The 19000-nt window shown below is 47.8% G+C and overlaps 1 protein-coding gene across 2 annotated transcripts in view; it reads right to left on the reverse strand.

The window, feature by feature from the left end:
• The window catches only part of N4BP2 (NEDD4 binding protein 2), a 1101392-nt gene that overhangs the window by 933368 nt on the left and 149024 nt on the right, over positions 1–19000 (reverse strand). For both annotated transcript variants that reach the window (XM_069202011.1, XM_069202014.1), the window contains exon 4: positions 3440–3564. In XM_069202011.1, coding sequence (XP_069058112.1) covers positions 3440–3564 — 125 coding nt within the window. The remainder of the gene's footprint in view (positions 1–3439; positions 3565–19000) is intronic.

Raw genomic sequence — 19000 nt, forward strand, 5'->3', positions numbered from 1 at the left:
GAAGGAGGCGGCCTCCTCAGTAAACTCCCCCGGAGAAGCAATGTCCCACTCCGGGGAAGTATCCAAACCACTTGCAGTGGCAAGCCCCTGGAAGTCATCAGAAGGCTCTATCTCATCTTCCTCAAGCCTTCTGTATTCCTCTTCCTCCAAAAGCCTCAACGCCTTCCTTCAAGATCTTAGATGAGTTTCCAGAGCCGCCGTCGACAAGGACTCCATCGACGCCGATGATCTCAGACCCCGAACCGGTTCAGGAAGGCTCCTAGATTCAACCGGCGTCAGAGCCGCCGCCGGCCCGAAGTCGGCAGATGACCTCCTCGAAGCCGAATGAACGGAAGGAGATGGAACCGGTCAGGATGAGGCCATCAATGACGCCGGATGGCGCGGAGAAGGAGTCGGATGAGAAGCCGACAGATCCACGGTACCAGGCGAAGGACTCCTGCCAGGGGAAACCCCCGGAGCCGGACCACCAGGCTCTGTGGGGCAGAAGGGCATGAATGGAGCAGCCCTGTACGACGCCGGCGAGCCCAAATTGAATGCCAATGGCCCCGTGGGACCCGCCGGTGCACCAGCAGGGGCCCTGGATTGAAAAACAGCATACATCGCATTCAAAAATGCGGCCAGATCCGTCCCTGGAGTCGGGAAAGCCGGGTACTGCTGTGTAGATGTCTGGGGAACATCAGGATCCCTCGGCGCCGGCGAAAAGTGAGGACTACCTTGAGTGACCTCATAGACTGAAGGCGCCGGTGACAACCCCGGACTCTCCGGCTGAGGCGTGACTGTAGGGCTCATCTCCCACGTCTTCTGGCGCCGTGATGAACGAGACCTCGAACAACTCCTCGATCGGCTCCGCTCCAAACGGCGCCGAGAGTCATGATGACGCCGCTTCTTATGTTTTTTGGGAAAAGCATGGGAGGAAACCTTCTAGTGTTCCTTTTTCTTTGCCTTGGCCAAGAAGAGCTTCGCCTCACGTTCCTTCAGAGCTTTCGGATTCATGCTCTGGCACGAAAAACAACCTTCCACATCATGTTTGGAGCTTAAACACCAAATACAGTCCGAATGGGGGTCGGTCACTGACATCCGACCCCCGCATTCCCTACACGGCTTAAACCCGGACTTCTTCGGAGGCAACATTGTAACTTCGAGAAATCGTTACAGTTACCAACAGGCCAGGAAGAAAAAAACATTGGCGTCGAAGCACGGAAAAAGGAAAAACTGACGTCAGTACGCCGACAAGGACCTCTTATTGGCACGTTGACGTCAGACGGAGTCACGCGGAGCCGTGCCATTATGACATCCTCGTCAACGTAGACACCTAGGAAGAAGACTTTCCGTCGAATGCTGGCGCAAGGATCGAATTCATAAGGTGAGGAATCCACAGGTAGTTGTATCCATCAGAACTACACATACTAGACTTGACAGCTGACCCAGCCCTTCCACCTGCAAATCGATCTGATGTGACATGACTCCCACCCCGACTTGGAAACAGACACACGAGAAATTATTACACAAGTGTCTGACACCGGCAAACGTTACTGTTGTTTTTCATTTTCTTTTCCTTTTTCTCTTTTTCTCTTTATCCAAATGTTTATCTATATAAATTTCATAATATCTGACTCCTCAACAAAAACGCCTCAGTTGAACATCTGGGACTGTAATAATACTACGACACCGAGTGCAATCAAATGACGTGCCGACTAACAGACACTAAGCACACTAACAATTACTTAGACTGCACCCACAGAACAGAGTAGTAAATGCATAACACATTAGAAAATAAAGGCTACACAGGACAAAAACCAAAAGTAAAATAGCGGCCGTGATAAATACTCGAACAATTGCAAAGATTTACTGTAAAACAAACCGCAATACTATGTTATCAACTCACCAATCACTACCAAATGTTACGAGCAATGTACATCATAATATGCTATAATGAAACAAATATCAGAGAATGAAGTAATGTAATGATAAAATGTCAATAAACAGATTTATAAAAAAAAAAAGAAAAAGACTGAATGTCACCTCAGATGAGGTCTGGTACTGAACGAACAGAAGATGCGCTGTATTAGAAGCAAAACCTGACAATCCTTGCTTTGACTGTTTGAGGTTACTTTGTTAAACCAAATTCTAAACTAAACTGTGACTGTTTAGACACACATGGTAATAAAACCACAGCTCTAAATAGTGCACACTGGGCATTATCTATCTAACTCTCCCAGGGAACAACTCTTGTGCATATGGAAGTGCCCAAACTCCAAAGTAGTTGTTAGCAGACACCTAAGCAAATAAACTTTTATGAATCTGCTAGGAATACCTTTTAACTTTCTTTTTCCAGAACACAATAACCCTGGTTTTACTAGCGTCTGCCACTAATTTGGCATCTTGTTTACATTTATTGATAACATTCATTGACCTTTAAAGACCAACTCCATATCATCAGCATCCTGCAAACCTGAAATCGATTATTCATTGATTTTTAGTGGGCAGGTTGTTTTTGTAACTAAACAGCTTTGTTTCATTACTGGTTGGTATGCATTTATAGGGTAATTGATGCTCATGCTCTAATTTAAAGTGGAACAAAGTGTTTTCATAAAGAGACATAACCACACTAAAATGGGTGTGATACACCAATTATTTAATTTTCTCCACTGTAGACTCCTACAGACAGAAAATAGTGTTGGTAACTCTGGTGCAGTATAGCCTTGCTGTACAGGCTAGAGCCTTGCTAAGCTTCCCAGGTGCATGTGCGATGTGGTGCCCCACTCCAGGTATTTTCTTTGAACTCTGTGACTTGTAGTCTTGTTTCTTCCATTATAAAATGGGACTATAAATCCCAGAATTCAAAGAAAAAAAACTTGGACTGGGGAAGCACATCATGCATGGACCTGGGAAACTTGGCAGTTATGAGGCTAACACTACAACTATACCTTACCCGCCCTCTCCGTTCTTCAGAGTGATTGTATGGCAGGGAGAAGGAGATGCTCAAAGCAAGCAACTGCATCATCCCAAAACCTTGTTTATTTGACATAAGAACGTGGATGACATGATTGTGCTTCAGTATGGAATGAGTATTTTTTAGAGATAGTATGGCTATTTGATGGTCCTCAAATGAGAAGTGAATAAAATCAAGTAGTCAGTCCTTGGCTGCTGGTAGTAGCTCAACTGTTGCTCAGTAGCTTCTCATGATGATTACTTTTGTTAGACTATGGCAGAGCAATCATCTCATGGCTTTATGTCGAAGGTGAAGTCTGTATCTACTGAAGTACTGCAGACAACATATCAGTTCGTTTGTTCGTACTTCTCAGACTATGTTCAAAGTAATACTATGAATGCAAGCAAGCAATGGTTCAAGGCTTGCACACTGAACAAAAATAAAAGTATGCATTTAGGATACAAGCTGTAACAGCTAACTGTTTAAAAACCACCATTTTATTGTTACCTTTCTTTTGGTTCCATGCATGAGCTTCTTCTAAACAGTTTCGATCATACTGGTATTGACCATTTTTGCAGAAGTAATCATCAGTACAAAGAACGATTCCTCCTGGGTTCTGCTCTAGCAACATCCTGTAAATAGATTGAATTAGAAGCAGACATCACTGATCACAATGGGACATACAGTCCCCTCTACCTTTCAAATCAGACTCAAAAGCGGATTTCAAGGTATACCTCATCTAAAGAATTGAAGGTCAATATAAGGGTATTAAGTGCTGTTGCATTAAAACAGACAAAATATTACAAGAACATTAATTATAATGTTAGCTCAATTTAAGAGGTAAAGTAGGTAATTCATTTTTTATTAGCAATTACTGTCTGTCATCCATGCAGCTAATAAATAGCACTGTGGATCATGGGAATACTATTTGAAAATGACAAATAATTAGACTTGGAGGTTGGCTACAGGAGAGACTGGACAATAAAATACAGAGGCAGGTCACAGGTAAGCTAATTTAGTTTCGAGACGAAAAGAGTATCTGAAGATGAAGCATGAATTGTAATAGATAATTTCACAATTACAAATTTTATGTCGAGAAAAAAAGTGGAAGCAAATATATCATTTAATTAATGTTGAAACAGGAAGATGGTAACAGTGATACGCCATATGTCACACTTTCTTTAGGTAGACAAAGGAGTTTCTAGGTTTGATATCAGGCTGCTCGACAGGTGAAAGCACTATGCTACCAAACTAGTGTCATAGATAGTGAGAGGAAAACCCACATCAGCATAAACAATAAGCACACCCAGAGCAGATCCAACAGTCCCAAAATTAGTAAATGACCATCCAGTAAGTCCAGTCATATTCAGTAGTATTTATCCCATAAAGAACAGGCAGGAGACACATGGTTCGTCTTTGATGACTTTTTCCAGGCTGCAAAAATACAACATAGTACAACATATTTGAACAAAAAAGTATTTAAAAAAAACCTTACTCGATATACCCATACCCCACACCAAAACCGTGTAATTGTAGTGCGGCGTGAAAGTGTGCGCTTAAGCCCTGCTCGCAGCCCTCGTACAATCATAAGAGGCCTCTGTGTGGTTTATCCAGCGCGGCATTGCACAGCAGGTTCACAGAACATACCTGCAACTTTACAGCAATAAAAATGTCAAGATAACTATTGTGATTATGTTCCTGCTAGAGAAAGAGATCGGACTTTGTCTAGTGGCAGTTTTGACGCCATAAAGTAGGGCAGAAGGTTTATATGCCTGCTGCAAAGAACAGATTTGTATTTTATGTGAATAGCTGAGTAGATTAGTAAAGCCAGCCATTATCTTTGCTGTAAAACAAATTAAATGTATGTGCGTGGGGGACTAAGGAGAGATGAAGGGCAATTTTGCTGGGTGGTGGTGAGGGAATTCAAGGAGGCGGTTGTGGGGGGAGAAGCAACAAAAATGACTGTTGCACTGGGCGCTACCAGCACTTAAAGCTGTGATGATAGGTATGTGGCAAGGTGAAGTAGTAGTGTGTCTTTTTTGTTTTTTTCAGTGTTCTCATAGAATCTGCTGATCGGGGGAAGAAACAAAGGTAAAGTGACTACTGCAGTTAGGTCGCTCCCCTCTTTGCCCTCCGCGCCACCTCCTCTCTCACCGTCTTCCACTTTAGCCTTTCCCGCCGCTGCGTCCCCTGCGTCCCCTCCCGCCTCCCCTCTCCTTCTCCCACCGTCTTCCACTTTAGCCTTTCCCGCCGCTGCGTCCCCTGCGGCCCCTCCCGCCTCCCCCCTCCTTCTCTCACCGTCTTCCACTTTAGCCTTTCCCGCCGCTGCGTCCCCTGCGGCCCCTCCCCCCAGCCCTCCCATAGGTCAAGCCCTCCCGCCTCCCAGCTGCCACTCCCACCCTCCCCTACTCTTATGGCAGCGCGGGCGCGCGCAGCGGACGCGCGCAGCGGGCACGCCAAAGGCAAGCCCGTCTGCGCCCGTCCGCGCCTGGACCGCGCCCAGCGCCGCCACCCCCCCTGGTCCGCGAGACCCCTGCACCTCCAGACGCCGCTACACGGCCGACCAACTCAACGCCCTCAATCCCGGCCACATCAGAGCATGCTCCAAGCCCTCACCAAGGAACACCCACGGACCCTTTGCATGCCGCTCCTGCAGATTCACCTGCAACAGAACAACGAAACCAACAAAGACCGAAACTAACCACCTCCACTGCATACTCCTCAACACCCGCTCCGCACGCAAGCATGCCATCGAGCTCTGGAAATGCTCGACTCCACCGAACCAGACATAGCCTTCCTGACCGAAACCTGGTGGAACGACTCCTCCGCGCCCGACATCGCAATAGCCATCCCGGACGGCTACAAGATCATCCGTATGGACCGCAACAACGGAATCGGAGGAGGCATAGCCGTCGCCCACAAATCCTCCCTCAAGGTCGACACCCACACTGACGACTCCCTCAAGACTGCCGAACACCTACACTTCCGCATCCACACCGACCCCAACACCACTCTCAGAGGAACGCTCATCTACAGACCCCCCGGACCACGAGCACCATTCAGCGAATCCCTCGCCGACCTCACCAGCACCCACGCACTCACCTCAACGGATTACATCCTCCTCGGGGACCTAAATTTCCACCTGGAAAACAACAACAACACCAACACCACTACTCTGATCGACAACCTCACCAACCACGGCCTCAGACAACTCGTCAACACACCAACCCACATCGTAGGCCACACGCTTGATCCCATCTTCTCCTCAAGCGCCCACATCACCTTCAACCATACCACCGTACTCCACTGGACCGACCACCACTGCATCCACTTCACCTACAAGAAACATACCGAGCACCATCGCTCCCAACAACCACCCCACCGATGCTGGAGCAAATTTACGGAAGACCAGCTTACCAACGCCCTCGCCCAGAACCCACCCCCGACTCCACCGACCCAGACACCGCCGCCCACAACCTCACCCTGTGGATCAACAACTGCGCCAACACCCTCGCGCCACTCAAAACACCCACCGACAACCAAGCCAGAAGAAAAGCCACCTGGTTCACTGACGAGCTCCTAAACTCCAAACGCGACTGCCTGAAACTAAAAAAGGAATGGCTCCTCAAACGCACACCTGACAGCTTCACAGCCCACAAGGACGCCACCCGCAAGCACCACCAACTCATCAGACAAGCCAAACTATCCCACTTCAAAGACCTCCTGGACAACAACGCACACGACAGCAAAGAGCTCTTCAGCATCGTGAAAGAACTCTCCAACCCCGGCGCCAACGTCAACGGCATCCCTCCATCCCAAGAACTCTGCAACGCACTGTCCACCTTCTTCCACCGGAAGATCACCGACATCCATGACAGCTTCGACACCACTCCCACACTAGACCCCACCCCCGAACACTCCACATGTGCAAACCTCCTGACCTACTGGACCAACGTGAACGACACTGCAAGATCATGACCTCCATCCACTCAGGATCTCCGTCAGACCCTTGCCCCCACCACGTATACAACAAAGTCGACTCCGCCATCGCCCCCCAACTACGGAAGGTCATCAACACCTCCTTTGAAACAGCGACATTCCCTAAAAAATGGAAACACGCCGAAATCCGCGCCCTCCTCAAAAAGCCTAAAGCAGACCCCAACGACCTCAAGAACTTCCGACCCATCTCCCTGCTCCCTTTCCCAGCAAAGGTGATTGAAAAAATTGTCAACACACAACTAACCAGCCACCTCGAAGACAACGGCATCCTAGACCCCTCCCTTTCCGGCTTCAGACGAAACCACAGCACCTAAACCGCCCTTCTCGCTGCCTCAGACGACATCAGACGCCAAATGGACAACGGCGAAACATCAGCCCTCATCCTCCAGGACCTATCTGCCGCTTTCGACACAGTCTGCCACCGCACCCTGAAATCACGCCTCCACGAAACCGGAATTAAAGGAAAAGCCCTCAACTGGATCGTCTCATTCCTCTAAGGCAGAACCCAGAGAGTCCGCCTCCGCCCCTTCCGCTCCGAAGCCACCGACATCAACTGCGGCGTCCCCCAAGGCTCATCCCTCAGCCTGACGCTGTTCAACATCTACATGGCCCCCCTCGCACAAGTGGCCCGACAACACAACCTCAACATTCTCACCTACGCCGACGACACCCAGCTCATCCTCTCACTCACCAAAGACCCGCGCACCGCCAAAACCAACCTCCACGAGGGAATGAAATCCATCGCCGAATGGATGAGAAAAAGCAGTCTGAAACTGAACTTGGACAAGACGGAGGTCCTCATCCTTGGACCCACCCCCTCTGCCTGGGACGACTCCTGATGGCCCACTGCACTAGGAACCCCACCAACACCGTCCGACCACGCTCGCAACCTGGGCTTCATCCTTGACTCCTCCCTTACCTTGTCTAAACAGGTCAACGCAGTCTCCTCCTCCTGCTACAACACACTCCGCATGCTCCACAGAATCTACAAGTGGATCCCAACAGAAACAAGAAGGACAGTAACACAGGCCCTCGTCAGCAGCAGGCTGGACTATGGCTACGCACTCTACACAGGCATCGCAGCAAAAGACCTACTACGCCTCCAACGCATCCAAAACACCTCCGCCCGGCTGATCCGCAACATACCCCGCCACAGCCACATCTCCCACCACCTGAGAAACCTTCACTGGCTCCCTGTGGACAAAAGGATCACTTTCAAACTTCTTACCCATGCTCACAAAGCACTCCACGAGACCAGACCAGCCTACCTAAACAACAGACTAAGCTTCTACACCCCCACCCGTCAGCTCCGCTCCACTAACCTCGCCCTCACCGTCGTCCCCCGTATCCGAAGAAAGACCTCCGGCGGCAGATCCTTCTCTTACCTCGCCGCCAAAACCTGGAACACCCTCCCCACCGCCCTGTGACAGACTCAAGACCTACTCACTTTCAGAAGACTCCTCAAGACCTGGCTCTTCAACCAGTAACAACAGCTCCCCCCCAGCGCCTTGAAACGCTCACGGGTACGTAGTGCGCTTTATAAATCCTATGATTGATTGATTGATTGACTAACATTTACTGTTGCACACATCACACACACACACCAGCCGTTTTGTGACCATATCCGCCTTCTACACAGGCTGGCGCTTTAGAGGGACAGATTAGCCAGTGGCAGAGGTGGTGTCTCGTTGGATGACTGCTACTCAAGCCCTAACTCAGGTTATGGTTATAGACAGCAGATACTGTGACAGCATCTGAGGGAGAGGACAATGGAGCTGAATCTGGGAGTCATTTTTCAGTCTGCAGAGTCCCATCCGATGACTCCTCTTCCAGTGATTCTGAGTGAGACGATGAGGACAGTCATGCTGTCCCTTCACAAGTACAGTCTGTGCAGAGGGACAACAGCAGGTTAGCTCAAACCAAAGAGCAGGTGTGTGCGGCGGCAAGCACAGACAGAATGCTCTCTTGGCAGCCCCCTAATTTAGATCAGCCCCAAATTCCACCTTTTACTGGTGACCCAGGATGTAAAGTCGATACGGTCAACTTTTTGCCAATTGACTATGTCCATCTCTTTTTGGATGTTGACTTCCTTCAGCAAATTATGCAGCAAACAAATTTGCGTGCCAAACAATTTCTGGGGGAGTTTAGAGGCACTCTAGGGCCCCGTTCTAGGGCACAACAGTGGACTCGCACTTCGCTGGAGGAGTAGAAGACAGTTTTGGGCCTTACCCTCAAAAAGGGGTTAGTGCAGAAACCCACCATGTAGTCCTATTGGACAACTCACACAGTTTGGGTAGCATATGCTGCATTTCAATGACAATTCTGCTGCATTGCCCCAGGACTATCCGTGATGTGCACATGCTCATCTTCATGATGAGAGCACTTCCCCTGTCACGGTTTGGGGTCAGAAGTCCACCTGTGTATTTGATTACAATAATTACATGGGCGGAGTGGACAAGAACGACCAGGTTCTTCAACCATACAATGTGAGTAGTAAAACCTGCACTTGGTACAAGAAACTGTTTACCCACCTGATCCATATGGCAACATACAATGCATATGTTGTTTATCGTTATGCAAAATGTCTTTCAGATGTCTGTGATTGAAAGCCTCACTGCTGCTACAGAATCAGCAGCCTTCACTTCATATGTTCTGGAGAATGTGGCAAGGCTGCAGGAGTGACACTTTGCTGATCCCATTCCCAAAACACCCAAGAAGGATCGACCATGTCGTCAATGTAAAGTGTATTCGAAGCAGGGAAAGAGGCAGGAGAGTCGTGTTTACTGTCCCCAGTAAACATCTCAGCCAGCCCTGTGTTTTCCTACTTCCTTTATGTTGTATCATACTAAAGCAAACTTCTGGGAAATTGAGTGAGGTGGATCCTTTTTTTTTTAATATATCTTTTATTGCTTTTATAAAGGTGATAGCATAAATCAAAACCCATTAAGATATTCCCCAACTGCGTAACCCCTCCCTCCCACCATCGTGCCATAAGTAATCTAATACAGATCTTATTACGACAAGTCTCCGAAATCCTGAGGTAGGTCGTAGTTCCAGTGTATTTATAAAGCAGTTGCAGCTATCTGTTCGGAGTCCAAGTCCGATGTTGAATTGTCTTCCTCCGTAGAAGGGGCATCCAGAGTCTTTAGGTTTTCCTGCAATAAGTCCCACTGTGTAACACTCTCTCTGGGTCTTTGGCCCCGTAATGCTTCTTTCATTATCCCTGTGCCCTCTATTTCCGCCCACTTTTCTAGTGCACCTTGCCATCTATTTGCTAGTGGACCACCTGGGTCTTTCCAAAGTGAGGTTATCTCTCTCTTCGCTAAGATCAGAGCCAGGTCTATTAATTTGTTGGATGTTTTGTGTGTCGACGGGCGCGGGAAATCCCCCAGAATTGCTGCTATAGGGGTTGGTGATAGAGGTCTTTCAGTACAGCTGGCTATTTTCCTGAATACTTCCATCCAGTATGAACTAATCTGAGGGCATTTCCATAACATGTGCATTAGGTCTGCCGCTGGTTCAGCGCAGCAGGAGTTATTTGTGTTATATATTTTGGTTATCATTTGGGGGGTTACGTAAGCTCTATGGAAAACGTACAAGTTTATCAATTTAAATCTTGCGTTTCTGAATACAGCATAGACGTGGGTTGTGATTCTGGCCCATTGGGTATCTTCTAATGAGGTGTCAAGATCTGTTTGCCATTTAGCCTTGAGTTTGTTTAGCGGAGTGCAGGTGCCGTTCTGCATGAATTTATATACCCCTGAGATTATCCCCATTTGGTCTCCAATGGAACAGAGGAGTTCGCAACCCCCGTGGATCGTGGGCTCGCAGGTTCCTGCGCCCCATAGTTTTTGAATGGATCTAATAAGGGCATTGCGGGTGAGGAACAATCGGTCTTGCAGCTCTATAAAAGAGCAACGTTTTCCGTTGAGAAACAGGTCGCCCAATTTCGTAATATTATAAGGGACTAATTTGTTGACATGTTTGGTGACTTGATTACCTGGGAGGCAGTTCAGTGACTCCAAAGGGATTTCAGAAGCGTAGGGAGTCTTTGTGTGAGAGCGTTTGAGGTAGAGATCCCAGCAGTGTCTTGTAGCTTCCCATTCCTGAGGGAGTGGCACTATCGGTTTCCTGGGGTTCAATACTATATGCAGGATTTTACTTAGCGGGCAGTTTAATGGTATCTGTAAATCTTTTGCAACTGGGGGTTTATTAATCAATTTTGCCAGCCATTGTACTTGTCTCGCCCAATAGTAAATTTCTAAGCTAGGCGCGGCTAATCCTCCCTCCGAGGTAGGTATTTGTAGCGTGTGAAGTGCTATTCTGTGTCTGCTGGGTCCCCATATGAAGCTTGCAATTATAGAATCTGTGTTCCTAAATACCGAACTCGGGATTATTAGAGGGAGCGTGGAGAAATAATATAGAAGTCTGGGCAGTACTAGCATTTTAAGCAGAGTGACTCTCCCTGCGACGGTTAGTGGCAGGGTGCTCCAGAATTGCATGCTAGCTTTGATTCCCCTAATTGTTCCATGAATATTCCCCTCTAGTAAGTCTTCTACTGAATGATAAATGTTGACTCCACGATATTTAAAAGTGTTTGGTGACCAGGGCAAACCCCTAGTGTCAGAGGGCCTCGGGGTGCCTCTGAACGCTGGGAAGATGTAGGATTTCCTCCAATTAATCCGGAGTCCCGAGGCTGATCCAAAGTTCTCTAGCATTTCTGTCGCCCCAGGTAGGTCCGTAACTAAGTTCTTGAGAAAAAGTAGCATGTCATCGGCGTAGAGGGCGATGTGGTGTGTCCAGTTATTAATTGGGATGCCCTCAAAGTAGCTTTTGGATCTTGCAGTTTGTGCAAGGGGTTCTACCGCTATAGCGAATAAAAGAGGGGAGAGTGGGCAGCCTTGTCTGGTCCTTCTTCCCACAATGAAGGGCTCGGAAAAAGTGCTACCTGTGCGTACTCTTGCTGTAGGGTTTGCGTATAATAATTTCGTCCAGCGAGTGAAACATTCTCCCAACCCCAGTTTTAACATAACTTGCTCTAGGTAGTCCCATCTTAAGCTATTAAAGGCTTTTCAATGTCTATTGAAATTATTGCTGCTTGAGGTATGGTAGCAGGTGCGGAGTGAAGAATTGAGATTAAGCGTCTGATGTCTAGCGCTGTACTGCGTAGTGGGATGAAACCCGACTGATCCTGGTGAATCAGTGAGGTCATGAAGGGTAAGAGTCTATTGGCTAATATCCTGCTTAATATTTTATAATCTAGGTTTAACATAGATAGAGGTCGGTATGAACGGACATCAGAAGCTGTTTTTTCTGGTTTTAGTAAGGGGATCATTATGGCCTCGTTAGTAGATTGGGGTAATCTAGTATTATGCCACGCTTCCGTGAATAGTGTACAGAGTCTAGGTGCAAGTGTATCCTGATATAGTTGGTAGAACTCTGAAGGGAGACCGTCTGCTCCCGGTACCTTACCTTTTGCCATGCTCTGTGTTGCAGTTTTGATTTCTGCTATCGAAATAGGGGCAGCTAGGGTCACGCTTTCTTCGACTTCCAGCCTAGGGAGAGCAAGTGACTCCAGTTCTGTGATCTGGGTGATATTAATTGCTTCGGTGGGTGATGCGTAAAGGGAGGAGTAGTATTCGAAGAAACAAGCGTTAATTTCTTTTTGGCTAAGTACTCTGTCACCTGGGCTCCTCTCAATTTCGAGTATAATAGTTTGTTGTTTGGAGGGTTTGGCCAGCCACGCCAGTAGTGCGCCTGCCTTATCTCCTTCAGCGTGTTGTCTACTTAAGTACTGTTTGTAGTTGAAGCGAGAGAGTCTGATGTTTTCTTCGACTATTTTTATTTTAGTTTCCAGCAAAAGGGGGGTCAGTTCAGGTTGAGAGGGATGTTTACATTCCGTATCTCTTAGGGAGTCTTCGAGCTTTTTAAGCTCAGATTCGATAGATCTATGCACTCCTACACTTTCCCCAATACAGTTGCCTCTGGTTACTATTTTAAAGGTTTCCCATTGTAATGATCTAGAGGATGCTGTTCCTGCGTTTAGTTTGAAATAGTCTTTGATACTATTGTGAAGGTAGTGTTTGAAGGCCTCATCCTCTAATGCCTCTGCCCCAAGTCGCCATGTGGGGATCACAGGTTTTTCTCTATGCCAAGCTAATGAAACCAGTAAGGGGTTATGATCTGAAATGGTACGGCCCAGATACTCGGCTGATACTACGATGGATTGTAGTTCCGGGGAAATTAGTACTGTGTCTAGTCTTACTTGTAGGTCATGCACTGCTGAGTAGAAGGAATATTCTCTATTATGCGGGTTGAGGTGTCTCCAGCAGTCTCTTATTTGCCAGTGTTGTTGCCATTCTGTAAAAGCTTTAGCAGTTTTTAGAGTCTGAGATAGTGAAAGGGGGGGGGGGGTGCGACCTATCCATATTAATATCAGTTATGCAATTAAAATCCCCACCTATCATTTTGGGCTCGCTAGAATCGGACCCAGCTCCCTAGACAAAGTGTCAAAGAATTTCTTTTGATCCTGGTTTGGGGCATAGAGGCCCCCTATAGTTATTTCCCTTCCATCTACTCTTTCCGAGATAACAACGTATCTTCCATCTTTATCTAAGTTTGTGTGTGGAGCCTGGAATGGAACGCCAGGGCGTACCCAAACTAGAACTCCTCTTGCAAACGCTGAATAATAGTTAGCGAATATTTGGTCTCTCCATCTTTTCCTAAGTGCCATAACCTCCTGCTCGAGTAAATGAGTTTCCTGCAATATAGCGATATGTACCCCTCTACGTTTAAGGTAGCTGTACACCTTATATTGCTTGGCTATATTATTTAAGCCCCTGACATTCCAGGTTATTAATTTGTATCTTGAAGTCATAGCCTTGATTTTCTAGTTGTTGGCTACTATTAGAGGAAGGACCCAAGGGTAATTTTTTGCTACAACTACCTGTCCAGTGTTTGGTTGGAGAGATATTTACCGCTCTAGGCCTCAGTGCACAATGTTCGCCTAAAACTAATTGAGTAAACATAATTTCCAACTCCCACTCCCCAGGACCGGCTACTAAAACTCTTCCCGTCCAAACTGTTAACATTCCTATTCTAATATCCTATAGGTGGGTGGCGTGGCATGGGACTGAGAGAACGTGTCCTGAGCCTCTCCCGTGGCCCGGCCGCAGCATGGCCAGCTCTTTATAGAATCCGCTTTTATCCAAAAAATTTACAAACTGTGTTCCGGAGCTAGTGCTGGTCAGGGACCATAGTCCAAGGTAATTGTTTCCTCTTAGATACTCACGGTCAGAACAGACTGCATACAGTAGAGTCAGATAATTTCTTCTGAGGTTCCTGGTGTTATTATAGGCAGGCTGGTGGAGGTGTCTCGTGAGTATATCAAGGAGCCCCCGCAACTAGAGTCAGGGTCCGAAAGGTTGCCGGAAGTCCGAGATCTATGGCAGGACCCCCGCTAAGGGCAGCGGCTGCGTCTACGGCGTCTCGCATCTCCTGAAGGGATTGATGTTTTGGGGTGGCCGCCTCTGTGGTCCGCTTAGAGGATCGACTGCGTTTCTTCCCCGGTTCGCGGGTGGGTGTAGGGGGGAGAGCTGAGACTGTCAAGTTCAGGGCATCCAGCCACTCCCCCACCAATTGTGGCGATAAGAAGAAATGCGTTTTACCTTCATGTTCTATTCTGAGCTTGGCAGTAAAAAGCATTGCATATTTTATCCCATTTTCTCGTAGAATGCGTTTGTGACTGTGAAAGGAGGCCCTTTGCGTCTGGGTTTCTCTCGTGAAGTCCGGAGAGATCATGACCGCTGATTATTGCATAAAGTATTGCCTAGTAGCCGTGACTGGGAGAGTATATAGTCTCTGTCTTTGTAATGCAGCAATTTAGCGATGATTGGGCGTGGTCTAGCTCCCGGAGGTGGTGCCCTGTTGGGGATCCTATGAGCTCTTTCTATTGCAAAGTAAGCCAAAAGGCCATTGGAGGCCACTGTGTTTCTAATCCAATTTTCCAAGAAGGATTCTGTGCTGTTTGCTGAAGACTCCGAACCTTCCGGCACGCCGATAAGTCTGAGGTTATTCCTACGTGATCAGTTTTCAGCATCCTCTGCTCTGGTTTCTAATGTCTTAATTCGGGCAGTAATATGCGGTATTTCCTTAGTTGTTGTTTGTTGTGCTAGGTCGACTGCAGATAGAGATTTTTTGTTTGTCCCCACTCTCTCTTTCAGTTTGCGGTGGTCATCTCGTAACAGTGAGAGGTCCGACGACAGGCTATCAATTTTTTGCTCAAGTGCTTCACGGGATTCTTTAATAGCTAGGAGGACCGTATCCAGCGTTGTTTCTTGAGGAATCAGATTGCCTGTGCAAGCCAGGTTGGATGGTTGAGTAGGGTGTTTCACATTTGCAAACTCCGTTTGGGTTTGGTCTTCTCGCTTTTTAGGTTTCCCCATGATTAAGACTGTGCAGTTACTGGGAAGGGTGAGTTGAGTGAACAAATCACCGCAGGGGTCCGAGTCACCGGATTCAGCCTCTATTTGCCTTAGTCTTCCTCTTCTCTCAGGTTTCAATCAGGTTTCAATCAGTGGGGAGGAGATACTCTCTCACTTTTCCACTCCGCGTCCTCCCTTTGCTGGTACCGTCTGTAGAATTCTTCCAGATCCCGGGTATAGTGAGGAGTGTTCTATGACTCGTTCTCCTTTGAGACAACCCAATATGGAGGTTGCGATGTCAACTTCTGACCTCGATTCTCTCATTTTGTACTCCTTTAAGATTATGGTCCAGTGTGTTTTACGGTCCACAGGAGGGTCAGACTCCGCTCTCTAGGTAGTGTGCTTGGGTGATGGACCCTCCTGGGGTATCCAGGGGTGCTCGGTAGGGACTCCCTGTTCACCGGCCCGGGGGTCCTCTGTGGTGGCCCGGCTACAGCTCCAACAGTGGGCGGCCAACCACGGGAGCAGGTGGTGTAGCTTGCGATTCTACCTGCGTAGTTAGTGCCCCGGGTCCCATAACGTGCAGGCATAGGGGTGGGGGTATACCAATCCAATTCCCCCACTCCATTTACAGCTTCGGGGGTCCGGTGGGACAACCGGATCAAGTCTCAGAAGGGGGCACCAGATCAAAGGCGTCTTCGGGGTCCCATGTTACTCAGGACCCTTGCTGCAAGATGGGCCCACCCCCCACTCCGCACTGCTGTGCCATCTGGATATGACTTTTTTGTAGTTCGGCCGGAGGCAGGGCGAGTGCCCCTCGTGGCTCAATCACCACTTTTTAAGGCTCTCAGGGATCCCAGGGGCTGGCTGTCGCTTTCACTCTGTCCATCGGGCAGTCGGACTCCAGTCCGCTCTCTGACCCCAGGCGGGGGCCCACCACTTTCCCCCACTCGCGTGCTCTCGCACTCACCGGGCCTCTACGACCAGCTCGGGGCCCCAAATACTCCCAGCGGACTCCTCAAGCCACAGCAGTCAGTTCTAGGCCGTCGCTGATGCTCAGGGCCTTTGCTTTTCTCCCGTCTCTTCAGCGGCCGCTTTCTTATTCTTATCCCCCGGTCGTCCGAGGAGCTCACCTGAAGTCGCCTCTGCGGGGGTAGAATCTCCTACGACGAGGTCACCTCCGATGCTAGCAGTCTACCGGAGAGGATCCCAGTGGTCAGAGGATAAATCGGTGAGCTCTGTGCGGTAGTAATGACGGCCGGGTGCCGATCCCAGGCCCGGAGCTCCACACTAAGCTTGCAGCCTCATCGGCTGCCGGCCACGCCCCCCCGTGAATGGATCCTTAACGTCCTTAACAGAGAATTTTATTTCATCTACTTCAAGAAATCATGGACTTCCTTATGGCTTGCTCAACACCTTTATTCACCGTAAGAATGTGGTAGGTGTTCTGCTTGATGATTAACTTGCATTATAGTCCACACTGCACATACTAGTGGACAGAACATGTGCCACGTTGTCACCGAGTACCCTGTGTGGTAGAAGGTTAAAGGTGTGACTGAATTTTGAACTGCTTGTTAGGGAACTTAGGTATGCTACACAAGGACCACCCTAATTGCAAACGAGAACCAGCGTAAGTGTAATAAGTGAAACAAATGTTGTGTGGGGCATATTCACCAACATTTGTACTTGTTTGAAAGTGTGCAAACTCAATTTGTAGCTTCACTTTCAAAGCAAAAGTAGAAGTGCTGGTGAATGAATCCTACAGCATATTTGTTTGGCTTTTTAGAGACCCTAGGTATTATTCACCATCATGTGTGCCTTAGCTTCAATGGTAGCTATGCTCTCTCAGTTCAAGGAATAGGCCTCACAAGGTATACTCGGACACCCCCAACTTGAGTCCACAAACAGGAATGAGTTTGATTTAGCACAGTAAGTGTGCTGATGGTGCATGAAAGACGTTTTCTTGAGCTAGGGATGGAAGGCATTAGTACAGGCTCACTTGACAATTATAAAGGACTCTGAAGAGGACAGAGACATGAATGTGTAAGAAAAGTGTACAGTAGGACAGCTTTTCCAGGGATAGGTAGGAGGCAGATAGTAAAGGTAGTACAGATACGCATAATCTACACCTATGAATTCAAACCCATTGGTGCCCCTGTCAAATAGAATTAGTATGACACATATGGGTGAGTGTTTGAACTGCTTGCCATGTTCATCCTCCGTCACAACTATGTAGATGTCGATTTGCTGTATGATAAGTGCATTATAGCCACAGCACTGCACACAACGGCGGCTGCGACACATGCTATGTTCTCACGGACAACCCTGTGTGCCAAACACTACCCCTTCTTCATAGTTTATGATGTTCTCTTTAGGAAACTTAATGGAAATTCCCCAGCATGTCTGCCTTAGTTTCAAAGGCAGTTATGTACACTCAGTTTGATGATTGGGCCTCACAGGGCATTTTCAGACACCCCCAGCTTGCATCCACAAACTGGGTGGAGTTGGACTTAGCACAGTGAGTGCGCTAAAGGTGCATGAAAGACATGTTTTCCTGAGGCTCATTTGGCCATCATGGGAGCCATTAGTAAAGGTTCCTTATGCATAAGTTCAGTAATGTTCAGGAAGAGTGAGGCGGTTACTTGACAGGTAGCAAAATGTAGTCAAACTTATTCCTGTGGCATATGAATGTGATGAGCCCTTGTATGGCGGCAGTGAGTTGATGCGAGTGAAATGACTGGTTAAATTGGGCCCATGGCCAGTGGCATAAAAGTGTTGTTTGTGGTGCGTGAATCTTGTGTGAATGGACCATAAAGTGGTTGGTGCTGTGAAGAGGCTTTATGGCTCACATTTAGAAGGTTTGGTTTCAATATTCAGATACTTTGATAGATATTTATGCTTTCAAACCAGAATTTCTGGAGGTGCTAAAACCAACCAGTGTGAGTGGTGGATTAACTCTAACATACTAGTACCAGGGGAGTCCAAGGGTGCAGGGCTTGTGTGGCTCTCTTCAGTTTTTCTTCACCCAGAATCCCCTGCAAATTACAAACTTGGCTTAAAAACACATTCTCCTTGCATTTCCGTGAGGGAACATTGTGAAATTTGCAGGCAACCACAAATTTCCTACCACTCGGCATTCCCCTAAGTCTCCAGAGAAAAACGTTGCCTCACTTGTGTGGGCGGGCAAGGGACAGGAAAGGGCACAAAACATATTGTGGAGACATCAAAATTATCTATCACAAAACAACCTGGTTTTGTAAGGCGGGCACCTGCATTTTTGGTCCTGGGCTTGGCGGCCATAAAAAGAAACCTATCAAACCCAGAAATTTCTGAAAACTAGACACCAGGGGGAGTCCATGGAGGTGTGGCTTGTGTGGATTCCCCGAAGTTTCTTACCCAGAATACCCTTTCAAGGTGAAACATTGAATGAAAACACTATTTTTCCTAGCATTTCTGTCACGTAAACTACAGGAATGAGCAGGGATCCACAAAATTCCTACCACCCAGAGTTTCCCCATGTGTCCTGATAAAAACGATAACCCACTTGTGTGTCTGTGGCTAATGCCCACGTCAAACATTTAGCACCCCAGAGTCAGCATTAGCCCTCATGCTAGGACTATCATTGACCCTTGTGTTTATCCATTCC

The sequence above is a fragment of the Pleurodeles waltl genome, chromosome 1_2 (genome assembly GCF_031143425.1).
Source record: "Pleurodeles waltl isolate 20211129_DDA chromosome 1_2, aPleWal1.hap1.20221129, whole genome shotgun sequence".
NCBI lineage: Eukaryota > Metazoa > Chordata > Amphibia > Caudata > Salamandridae > Pleurodeles > Pleurodeles waltl.